Source organism: Elephantulus edwardii, unplaced genomic scaffold, assembly GCF_000299155.1.
Source record: "Elephantulus edwardii isolate Elephantulus edwardi_28Jun2011 unplaced genomic scaffold, EleEdw1.0 scaffold00045, whole genome shotgun sequence".
NCBI classification, from domain to species: domain Eukaryota; kingdom Metazoa; phylum Chordata; class Mammalia; order Macroscelidea; family Macroscelididae; genus Elephantulus; species Elephantulus edwardii.
Window position 1 is genome coordinate 6,793,079 of NW_006399795.1, and position 13,222 is coordinate 6,806,300.

Sequence of the window (13,222 nt, forward strand, 5' to 3'; positions counted from 1 at the left end):
TGGTTGTCTTGATTTGCATCTCTCTCAGGGCTAGGGATTTTGAACATTTCTTCATGTGCTTGTTGGCCATCTGAATGTCTTCCTTGGTGAAGTTAGACCCAATTCTTGAGGGGGAAACCAAGGCTCCCTGCTTTTCCATTCAGGTCCCTGCATACACTTGCCCTGTTTGTGCACCCAGCCTGCGAGTGTCTGCAGGTATGCCTGCCCTATGTGTGTACCTACCCTGCAAGCATCTGTGCATGTGTCTGCCCTGCTTGTGTCTCCATGCTCTGCCTTGCATCTTTTTACGTCCAGTCAATTAACTGCCTTTAGCCTGGAGTGCCTTGGACTGGCCTAGCTGCAACAGTTGTCTGACAGAAGAGGCTGCTTTCACAGGCCTTATCTCTCCCAAACTGAAGCAAATCTTCCCTTGGGTCAGAAGTTCAGAGAGAAATACAGACAAGGTAGCTGCCACCCCCTCCTCTGGAGCAATGACTTCAGATCAAGAACCTGCTATCACCTCAGACATGAAAAACTCTACCACAGGAATGCCACGTAAGAAGCAGGCTACCTCACAGCCTACATAAGCCCAAAGAAAGATGTCACCTCCCAAAAGTGACAGAGTATCAATGAATTTCCTGAAGCCAGAAAGTCTGATGGAACTTTCTGACAGAATTTAAAAGAACACTGACTGAATATTTTCAATGGGTGAAAGATAAACTTAAGAATTATAGGATACCGCAAGTAAAAACCAGGAAAAGCTTTAAAAAACAATCCAAAACAATGCAGATAAAACAAACAAGGCTTTAGAGGCTCTAGGAAAACAAGAAATCACAATTCAAAACATGAAGTCCAATGTTTCAGATGCTGTCTACATGATGGAGGGACACATGAGCAGAGATGAAGAGATAAAACACAAAACAATTGACATAGAAGACAGAAGTGTCACCAGCGATATGCTAGATCAAAAAGCATAAGCAAAAAGGGAGGAAAAAGAAGAAAACCTAAGAATAATGTGGGACACCATCAAAAGAAATAACATACACCTAACTGGAATGCCAGAACAGGAAGAAGCAAGTAAAGGCACCAGAAAAGTTGTGGAAGAATTACTAGAAGAAAACTTCCCAGGCATAATGAAGAATGAGAGAATATATATTCAAGAAGCTGAGTGAATACCATATAGAACAGACCACAAAAGGAAAACACCAAGGCATATCATAGTCACATCTGCCAGAATCAAAGATAAGGAGAGAAATCTGAAAGCAGTGAGGGAGAAACAAAGAGTAACCTGTAAGGGAGAGCAATCAAGATTAAGTGTCAATTTCTCAGCAAAAATCATTCAAGTAAGAAGACAGTGGAATTACATATATCGAATACTCAAAGAACACAGCTGCCAACCAAGAGAATATTACACCCAGCAAAACTGTCCATCAAATATGAAGGAGAGATCAAGATATTCCTAGACAAACAGAACCTAAAGGAGATTGTAAAACCCAGACCAGTGTCGCAGGAAATACTGAGAGATGTCCTTCTTACAGATGTGCCATGGAAAGCAGGATGGACCAATGTAACTAGCAATGACACCAAAAAAGAACTCAACAAAATGATAGCAATAAAATCTTGCCTCTCAATAATCACACTGAATGTGAATGGTTTAAATACACCATGGAAGAGAAAGAGTAGCAAATTGGATTAAAAAAACAAAACAAAATCCCTCAATATCCTGAAAAGTGAAGATAAAGAAAGACTAAAAATAAAAGGGTGGGAAAAAATATACCAAGCAAATGGCAACCAGAAAAAAAAGCAAGAGTAGTGATATTAATCTCTGATAAAATACATTTCAATCCAAAAACAAATGTCACAAAAGACAAGGAAGGTCACTGTATAATGATTAAAAGGTCAATAGAACAAGAGCACATAACAATAATAAATATCTATGCACCAAATGATAGAGCTGCAAAATATAGAAAACAAACATCAACAAAAATGAAAAAGAAATAGACAACACATACACCACTCTCAAGAAAAGACAGAACTACCAAAAAAGAAACTCAATAAAAATGCTGAAGAGTTAAACCACACAATAAACCAGTCCAATCTCATAGATATTGACAGGCTAATGCACAAAAAAAAAAAAAAAAAGCACAGTACACCTTCTTCTCCAATGTGCATGGAATGTACTTGAGAATACATTACATTTTAGGTCACAAGGCAAGCATTAATAAATTAAAAAACACAGAAATAATACAAAACATCTTCTCAGACCACAGTGCTACAAAATTAGAAATTAATAACAAGAGGATAAAGGAGAAAAACAATACATTTGGAAGCTGAACAGCTTACTTGAACATGAGTGGGTACTATAAGAAGCAAAAAGTGAAATTAAAAAGTTTCTTGAAACAATGACAATGACAACACAACTTACAAAAATCTGGGAAATAGCCAATGCATAATCAGAGGTCAATTTATAGCAATAAGTAAACACATCAAAAGGCAGGAAAAAAATGACCATTGACTCTCTAACGCAATATCACCAAGAAATTGAAGGGGGGAAAAAAGCTGCCAGAAAACATGTTCAATACAATCTCAATACAAACACCTCTAAAAAACCTAAAAAACACCTCTAAAATTATAGAAATGAGGGCAGGCATAAATGAAATAGAAAACTGGAAAACAACTGAAATCATCAACAAAACTAGGAATTGATTCTTTGAAAAGGTCAATAAAATAGACAAACCAATAGCAAATAATCCAAATAAAAAGATGAAATGGGCAAAGTCACAATAGAATAAACTAAAAAAAAAAAGGCTAATGATGAAATATTATGAAAATTAGACTCAAACAAATATGGAAACCTAGAAGAAATGGACAAATACTTAGAAATTCACAACCTACCTAAGCTGACACAAACCGAAATTGAACACCTGAACAGACCTATAATAAATGAAGATGTTGAAAAGGTAATAAAACAACTTCCTGTCAAAAAAAAAGCCCTGGACCAGATGGTTTTAAAAGTGAATTTTATCAAACATTCAGAGAAGAATTGTCACCAATTCTACATAAATTATTTCAGAAATTAGAAAAAGATGGAATTCTCCCAGACTCATTCTATGAAACAAACATATCCTTGATACCAAAGCCAGGTAAAGACACCACCAAAACAGAAAACTGTAGGTCAGTATCTCTCATAACCATAGACGCAAAAATCCTGAATAAAATCCTAGCCAATAGAATCCAATGACACACACACACACACACACACACACACACACACACACAATAATTCATCATGACCCAGCAGGAGTCGTAACAGGTATGCAAGGATGGTTCAACATAAGAAAAACAATGAGTGTAATTCATCACCTAAACAAAGCAAGGAACAAGAACCACATGATCCTATCAATTGATGCAGAAAAGGCCTTTGACAACACCCTTTCCTGATTAAAATATTCCACAAAATAGGAATAGAGGGGAATTTCCTCAACATAGTAAAAAGTATATACAGAAATCTGAGAGCCAACATTGTTCCCAATGGAGGCAGATTAAAGGCATTCCCTTTGAGAAAAGGAATTAGGCAACGATGCCCACTAACACCTCTATTATTAAATATTGTATTGGAAGTTTTAGCTATAGCAATAAGACAAGAGAGGGAAATAAGAGGTATCCAAATTGGCAAAGAGAGGTAAAATTATCTCTATATGCAGATGATAGGATAGTATACTTAGAAAACCCTGAAGATTCAGCAAAAAAATTACTGGACATAGTTGACCAATTCAGCAAAGTGGCAGGATACAAGATCAACATACAAAAATCAGATTTCTCTCCAGTGACAAAGATAGAACTGGAAAAACAATACCCATCACAAAAGCTAGTAACAAAATTAAAAACTTGGGAGTTAATCTAACCAGAAGCACAAAGGATCTATTAAAAGAAAATTACAAAACATTACTACAAAAAACAAAAAAAGACCTGGAGAAATGGAAGACTATACCTTGCTCATGGACAACATTGTAAAAATGACATTACCAAAGGCAATCTACAAGTTTAATGCAATCTCAATACAAACACCAATTCCATTCTTCCACTACCAAAGGCAATCTACATGTTCAATGCAATCCCAATAGAAATACCAATTCCATTCTTCCACAAGATAGAAAAGGCAATTCCCAGTTTCATTCGAAATGGAAAGAGACCTTGAATAAGCAATGCACTCCTTAAAAAGAGAAACAAGGTAGGAGGCATCTCACTCTCTGATATCAAATCCTATACACTACCATGGTGGTCAAGACAACATGGTACTGGTACAGTGACAGACACATAGATCAATTGAATAGAATTGAGAACACAGAAATTAGCCCATCTACCTACGGTCAGCTGATTTTTGACAAGGAGATGAAATCACTTAAGTAGGGAAATGACAGTCTTTTTAACACATGGTGTTGGCAAAATTGGAAAACTATCTGCAGAAAACTCAAGCAAGACCCATTCCTCACACCACACACAAAATCCAACTCAAAGTGGATCAAGGACCTAGGACTAAAACCAAGGACTATAAACTTCATTAGAGAAAAGCTTGGAAGAACTCTAGAAGCCCTAAGCCATAACATGAACAGTCTTCCAAGCATCCTGAAAAATCTACCACCAGGAGAGGATAAAATAGATGAATGGGACCTTCTAAGAATCAAGTCCCTATGCACATCCAAAAACTTCTCCAACAGGGTAAAAAGGGAAGCTACAGACTGGGAAAAAATATTTGGTAATGACATGTCTGATGAGGGACTTATATCTAGAATTTATAGAATACTCAAATGCCACAAAAAGATAATTCAATTGATAAATGGGCACAGAAGGTAGTTCTGGTCCACTAATTTTTATAAACTCAGTACTAAAATTAGCAAGCATTAAAGTATGTACATTTATTGAGGACTCAAATACATTTTTATTGTATTAAACAATATGAAAGTACTGCAGTTTTATACATAGTAAATGCTTAGATGGTATTCTATTATTTTATCCAAGGCAGGGTATTTTCAATTAATTGTTTCCTATACACCGGAAAGTTACACACTGGATAAGGATGACAGAAGAACCTTTGAATTGTGGTATTGGCAAAGCGTATTAGATCTGATAACATACAATGTTGCTGAAAAGACCAATAGTACCTGGATGGAAGAACCTTCAATATAGCTCCAATGCAAGTTTCAGAGTCTCTTCAGCTATCCATTTTGGTTTTTTCTTCCTTTTCTTTGTAAAGGCCTTTTCTTCTTCACAGATGTCATCCTTGATGCCATTCTACAACTTGTCTGGTCTTCAGTCATTAGTATTTAATGTGTCAAATCTGTTCTTAACATGGTTTTTAAATTCAGTTGGGATACAGTCAAAGGCTTATTCTGGTTCTAATGGATATATCATTTCCTCAGCTTCAACTTGCAGAAGAGTAGTTGATGATCTGTTTCACAGCCAGCCCCAACCTGATTTTGGCTGCTGATAACTGAGCTTTTTCATTATCTCTTTACACAGATTTACTCAATCTTGTATAGTTCATAAGATGACGTTCAAGTGCATAGTCACCATTATGCTTTTTTAAAAAAAAAAAGTATTTGTAATGAATAAATAATTCACTGTACCAGTCTATCATTCTATTATTATTCATGGTACAATTCTATCAATTGATCCAAGCCACAGTATTTTCAATTGCTTCCTAAATGTCTGAAAAATGGACAGTTAATGACAGAAGCAGTGATGTCTTTGAATTGTGATGCCGGCAAAGAGTACTGAACATACCACAGACTGGCAAACGGACAAACATACATGTCGTGAGGAAGAACCACCAAAATTCTCCTTAGAGTCAAGGATAGTGAAACTGTGTTTCACTTGCTTGGAGCATATTTTCAAAAGAAATCAATCCTAAGAGAGATACTTCATTCTGGGAAAGGTAAAGGGTCAGCAAAAGAGGGAATGACCTCTCTGAGATGGACTGATAGGGACAACTACAGAGGGCTTGAGCCTGACAGATCATGAGGATGGCAGAAGACAGGGCAAAACTCAGATCCATGGTTTACAGGGTTGCTGAGTCTTGACTTCCCGGCACCTAAAAATAACTTTTAATGTTGTTAAATGTCACCAAGTTGCTTCTGACTCACAACCACCCTATTTAACAGAACGAATTGGCCATGGGGTTTTCTGGGAGTAACCTTTATGAGAGCAGATCACCAAGTCTTTCTCATGGAAAGCCACCGAATGTGTTCAGACTGCTCATCTGTCGGGTGGCAGCCAAGTGTTTAACTGTTTGTACTCCCGGGCTCCTTTTATAGTGTAACAGATATTTCCAAAGGTTCTAAAATACATATTCAGGGCAAAGGTTTGGTGAGAAAGTTAAAGAAAATGTCTCAAGCTATACATGTATACCATTTATTTATTGTTTTTACTTAAAAAAGATAACAAATTAAAATATCAACAACCATTAAAAACAAGTAAATTCACACAGTTAACTATAAATTCAGTTGAGCAAAATTTCTTTTTAGATTAAGTTTACCTTGTGAAGGATTTTGGAGTTTCTCTTTGCTGCGAAACTATTCCATTCACAGAGCAATCCATTTTCAATCAATCCTGACCACTTAGCCAAGAAATGACACTTTCTTGAGTAAAACTTATGTAAACATTGAAGCCTTTAATGTACATTTTTTAATTATCAATGTCTATAGCTATGAATAGGAAACACAGTAAGTGTGCACAGGAAAGAGGAGGCTGGGCGGAGTCCCATGGGGAGCTAAACATATCAGCACTGGGGCCTCCCTGGGCCCCGACTGTCACAGGGATCTCAGCGCTGTCCTGTTTTCAAAAGGAGAGAGTGCATGAACGCTTGTACAGATCTGTCTACCACAAGCACCAGTTTCAAATCAAGCCTCATGGAATATGCACTGCCTAAAATCTGTGCGAAGACAAAAGAAATAAGCAAATGTACATGAAACAAGTCTCCCGAAACAATGGGCAAAAAGGGCTTTCACAACTGCAGAATGAAGGTTAAATATGCACCTGGAGCACAGGTGACCTCTGGCTGCTGTGCTGTGTGTGCCATCTCTGATGTGTACAAATCAAAAAGCTTTATCTGCATAAAAAGGTCACAAGCAGTCTGCTGATGGACAATAAACCAGGCTGGTTGAATTTTCAGAATTTGAATTTTCATCAGACCCAAAAAATCCACACAACCTGACTAACACAACAGTGCTTAGGAATCATACTTCAGTAGGTATACAATCTTTAATCGTAACTAAGGCAGCATTTGAAAAGGGTCTGATACTTTAAGGTCAAGTTACCATTCAGGAAAATGCTATTTTAAGAAGGAGGTCATGAACTCCAGGGATGAGGATGGGGTCAACTCAACAGAAAGGCTGAGCCCCCTGATCGTTATCAGGATGCATTTGCAAAGCTACAAAACTTGAGAGGAAAAATATATGTTCTCCTAAAAAACACACAAAAAAATTAACATTTTTTTTTTAAAAAATCAATCTCTTGCATGAAAAGTTCCTGTAATCTTCATTTCCTTTGATCTTTACTTTCTGATCTGCCCAGGCGTACATTTTGTACAATGTTCTAAGTTTGAGAAGGAATCCCTGACTTCTCTAAGAGCACCTGTAAAGAGCTGACTTATCAAGTAAATCCTCACACTCCCTTCGTAATAGACAGCTAAACACAGTCTAGAAAGCACTGTCCACTGAAAATGTTGCAGCCTCGTTGCTGCAGCCTCATAGGCTAGGAGTGTAGACTGCCGCACACTGCCTCTCTCACAGCACGGGCCCTTCCCAGCAATGACACCAGCTTACTGGGCAGACAAAGTGCTTGTGAAGTCAGCCCGAAGACAAAGACACCTCCGGTGAGTAAATAGGTTGGAAGAAAGTTAATCAACCATTAATTTCTGTGAGACTGAGCACTTAAAGGCATAAGCAGGTAAGGACAATACCAACTTTTACAAAACTTTTGAAGCTTTATACAATCATTATTTTACAAATAAGAGTATTTAAAAAAGAAAATATCATTTGTTGAGATAGAAATTCTTTTGTTTTAGCATTAGGCACACAGATATCAATTTAAACTTGCAGAAGGATAAGTCTGTTGCAAGCTTCTCTTTTTAAGATAAGACTTTCAGAATCTCAGTGGAAGGCAGAAAATCAAAAGGCAAGAATCTCTAAGGACACGGCTCAAATTCAACCTTAAAATCTAGGTATCTCCACCTATACAAATGGGCAATATATTTAAGTACTGGTAAATACTAAAGTGACTCGTGCAGTGTTGGAAGAGTAAATGGAGTGCTGTCTTCATTTTCAGGGGAAGCACCAAACTGTGCAAAGCCTGTATGAATGAACGGAATTTATGGAAACCACCGTGAAAACTACATGGCCCATGGCTGGGGTGTCTTCAAGGACTCTCACAGGGTAAAATGTTTTACATAAGAATCTTAAAATAAATCCTTCAAACTTACTTTTTTCTGGTCAGAAGTGATTCATATCTGACCTTTCAGTAGATTTTCAGAGGCTGTAAACTGCACAAGAGGAGATTGCCCATATATCTCCTAAAGAGTAGCTGGTAGGCTTGAAATACTTATCTTTGGGTTGACAATGCAACTTCTTACCACTGGTCCACCAGAGCTCCTTAATACAACAATAGAGGATAAAAAAAAAAAAAAAAAGCTAAGGTTTTGGGCTCATTCTAGCAATAGTTCTAATTGTGAGTTATTTGAGTGACATGTGAAATAAAGGTCAGCTGTGCACGTTACTAGTCTTGTTAGGGGCTGTCGAGTTGACTACAGCTCACAATGCCATGAACAGATGGACACTTTGTTCTATCCTGTACATATACCTTATCAACGGCCATCCAATCGCTCTAGAAGACAGCTAAGCTAGAAAGAGTGTTTTTTAACTGATAGTTTTAATACATTAGGAACAAAGAAAAGGAAAAGATCCTAGATGAAATATCTGCTTTGGAAAAATGGTGTATATTGAAAAACAAGGAAGGAACACCTGAACATTCAATGATAACTTTACAGTTGTTTAAGAGCCAAGAGTTTAAAATGACATGCAGAATCCTAAGTTCCCAGCATGCCCTGGTAAAGATATGAGGGTTTCTTCAGTCACTCAACTAACTGTTGGCTTTGGCTGGACCCTGGCTCGAACACCCTGCATCTTCAACAGATGAGTCTCTGTTTTCGCAGGTGACACAGCCCTTTAGGAAAGAACAAGAGAAGGCAGGTTATCAGATATTAAAGTCAAATGAAGAGACTAAAGCCAGTAAAGTATTGGACAAGCAACACACTTCCACCTCTATGACTCATTCACAGCTAAGAATGCCCATTACAGTTCCCTAACTTGGAAAGTAAATGACAGCAACTGTTTAAATACTTTCTATTTTTGGAATCCCATTTTCCATATACCCCTGTACTCAAAAGCCAGAAAAGTGACATATTGAAAACAAAGATACTTACAGTGACCAAATAACTCTGCTTTTTTGACAAGATCACATCTCACCATTTCCAGACTGTAGGAACTCCTTTAAAACTGGAGCCGGGGTACATCTCAATAATTTGTTTACTTTATAAGACTTGGAATAACTTTTATTAATGCCTATATTTATTCTCTGATTTTGATTTTTAATCATCCTCTAATTTGATACATGTTGGGGGAGGGGAAGACCATCTCACTGCAACTCATAGTGACTCTATGTACATTAGCTCTGAACCCAGCCCTATCCTGAGTCAATCCCATCAGTGCAGCTATGGCTGCTATCATTACAGTTCTGTCACTATCTGTATCACTACAGTTTTGTCACTATCTGTCCCACTGGCCTTCAGTCCTTGTTCAAGCCCATTCACAGGTGACCTCACTGAGAAGATCTCCTAATGGTGAAGGACCACTGGGCCTCACAGAAGTTCCTGCTCGTTTTGGGGTAAACACTACTCTGGTATAAATCATACATCTTGTATTTTACATCTTTTCCCTAAAATAAGAAAAAGTGTAAAAAAAAAAAAAAAAGAACTGCATTCTAAACCCAGTGAATGATAGGATCTTATTGTTGTTGTTAAGTGCCGCCGAGTCGTAAGTGACTCATAGTGACCCTATGAACGAAAGACCTGGACACCTGTATAATTTTTATCCTTTCTCCAGGTTCACAGGGTTTCCAGAGGCAAGCTATTTCGGAAGTGGATGCCACTCCTTCTTCCAAGCTTGTTTTAATCAGGGAGCTCCACCAAACACTGTCCACCCTGGGTAACATTCTTGCATTTGACATATCAGTGTCACAGTGTTCAGCTTCACAGCAACCACGAGCTGTACAGCAAGTGGACAGACCAGGGTTATAAAACCTAGAAGAATGTTTGACCAGCCTCTTGAATCTTGAAGAGGGACATGCACGTATGAAACGCTCGTGGATCCTATGGCTTTCTTTTCATCCCAAGTGGGTGTCAGCAGAGGGGACTTGCCTTATGAATTGGGGGGTCTCTGGTGCAGAGTCTGCCAGCATTTGGGCTTTGTAAAATACTGAAATGTTTGGTCATACCTCTAGGCTGAGGCTAAGGCTGAGGGCCAGTGTGGCGTTGTCATGTTGTTTAAGGATCTTACACAAACTTTAAAATCTGGACAATTTACTTTGTTGTCTATCTATAAATGAGGGGTATAGTCTGTAGGGAGCTGCACGCTAACTCATGGACCCAGCCTCTCTGGTAGTTCAAATCCTCCAGCTATCTCCTTTCATGCAGTTTACAACCTTGGACAACCAGTGCAAGGCCAGCGCTGAGACAGTTATGAATCCAGAATGTTGTGTGAGCAAGTGCTCATCAAGAAAACTGCAAGAATGAACATTTTCAGAGTGGCTGTGCAGTCTTACTGAGTGCGCAGAATGATGCCTGGCTTGAAGGGTATCACGGGTGGAGCTCACATGGTGGTGCTCACCTGGACATCTATTTCTTGAGGGATTGTCTGGCTTTGAATCCAAGAATGCACCTTGGCCAGCTCTTCTCTCTGTCCTTGGGAAAACTGGGGCTGTCCCTGCCTCATATTCTCCAGCTTTTCTAGGTCTTCTTTTAGTACAACTTCTTTAACCCTGAAAACCAAAGACAAACCTTCTAAAATATCCTCAATAAGCTATGGGATTATATACTATCATCTATGAATAGGATCAATACTTTTTATTTCTAATAATAATAATAATAATAATAATATACTTGATATCTTGTTAATATGATGTACTCATTTAAAAATAACTGACTTGTTTCTTTTGTCATATTGATTTAAGTTGATCTTGTTTTTCTTGGTAACTACTTGAAGAGGATTTTATTAAGGGATGGTGGTCTACTAGGTTTTCTTTGCACAGCCAACCCAGGCTCATAGTTCAATCCAGTAGCTGCTCCAAGGGAGAAAGATGGGCAATTTTCTCTCATGCATTTACTGCCTCTGGAAAGTTGCTGTCTGGTCAACTATGAATTGGTTCCAACTTGACAGCAGTAAGACTTTGGGATTTTTTGAGATAGAGAAGAAACAAGTCTCCCTTAGCTCAAAAACTGATTGCTGGGAAAAAACAACAACCAAAAAACTCCAACTCATTGCTGTCTAGCTGGAACCAACCCAACTCATAACCAATCCTCCAGCAGGTTTTCAGAGGCTATAAACTGCACAGGAAGAAACTGTCTTTCTTACTTAAAACAACTGGTGGATTCAAATTGCTTGTCTTTGAATTGTCAGCACAACACCTTACTCTCTAGGCCACCAGAGCTCCCTCTTGGTGTATTTTTTTAGGCCAAGAAAAACAAACCTAGCATCTATAAAGAAGTATTCTTGAGTTTATGTGTCACATTACACATTTCTTTTGTGTCGATCTTAACATACATAGTATTATCACTCTTATTTTAAAAGTGTAAGTATTCTTCACTTAACTCTAAATGAAAGAATTTTAAAAGTAACTTTCTAAATGTATATATTAAAACATTTGAAAATCACTTTGCATTATAAATCACCTCAGAAATCAGAACCCCTCAAGAACACCACATAAATAAGTCTTCTGAAGTACTTCTTTACCTGTCGGGTACCTGATACGTCATGAGAATGCACTCAGGTGTCTGTTCTATCATACTCCAGATGGACTCTTGGGCAGACTTGAGAGATGTTTCTTTTTCCTGTGCATCTTGAGATGTCTGCCCATTTTGAGAGGTTTCAGAAGAGTAATCACTACTAGCCAAATACATACAGCTGTCACTGCTTCCTATGAAGAATCAACACCAACCAATTAGACAACACCTGTCAGAAAATGTTTTGCAAACCAAACCAAATTCTCTCCACCTTATTTTTACACACATAACATGGGGGTCACTCAGTGTGGGATGTTGTTATTTTCTTTTCAAACCATACTTGCTAGTTCCTATTCAGCAATATGTATGGATACATTTATGCAAAATATAGTAGTTTACATTTACAGTACATTCTGCTTAACAAAAGCAGAACACTCTTTTCAACTGTACACAAGAAACCGGCCAAGACAGACTACAATCTGGACCATTAAACTAGCCTCAATAAATTAAAGATGTATTAATATTCTCATGCTGCAGTGAAAATAACTAGAAATCAATAAAGTAAAAATACGCAGAAAAATTTCCAAATATCAGGAAATTATACAACACATTTCAATATAACTTATGGGCTAAAGAAGAAAATAAAAGGTAATTTAGAAAATATTTGGAGCTGAAATAAAAACCTGAACATATCAAAATTTGAGGGATGCAGGTAAAGCAGTGCTTAGAGAGATATTAATAGCATTAAATATTTATATTCAAGAAGAAAGGTCTCAAAGCACAGTCCTAGGCATCCATCATAAGAGATGTGGGGGTGGGGAGGAAGGCAAACATGCCAAAGTAATCAGAAGAAAGGTGAAAATAAAGATTACAGCATAAGTGAACAAAAGACAAGGCAAAAATAAAATAAAACCCAATACTGGTTATTTGACAAGTTAATATAAGAATTATTTAAAGTATCAAAGATCACACACACACACACACACACACACACACACACACACACACACACACACAAATATGGAAAACCTGATAGACCTACACCTGTTGTTGTTGTTATACGCTGTCAAGTCATTTGAGACTCATAGCAACCCAATGTGCAACAGACCTAAACCCTGCTCTATCCTGTGCCAGTCGCATTTCCTCCGACACACCCATCCTGATTACCCTGGTCACTGAGTCAATCCACCT

At 37.8% G+C, this 13,222-nt stretch overlaps 1 protein-coding gene across 1 annotated transcript in view; it reads right to left on the reverse strand.

Annotated features, from left to right (window-relative positions):
• Positions 1-9,114: 9,114 nt before the first annotated feature.
• Positions 9,115-13,222, reverse strand: part of PER3 (period circadian clock 3) — a 108,494-nt gene continuing 104,386 nt past the window's right edge. The window contains exons 19-21 of the mRNA XM_006885913.1: positions 12,042-12,225; positions 10,920-11,070; positions 9,115-9,198 (exon numbers count right to left, since the gene is read on the reverse strand). Of these exons, the coding sequence (XP_006885975.1) occupies positions 9,115-9,198; positions 10,920-11,070; positions 12,042-12,225 (419 nt within the window). The remainder of the gene's footprint in view (positions 9,199-10,919; positions 11,071-12,041; positions 12,226-13,222) is intronic.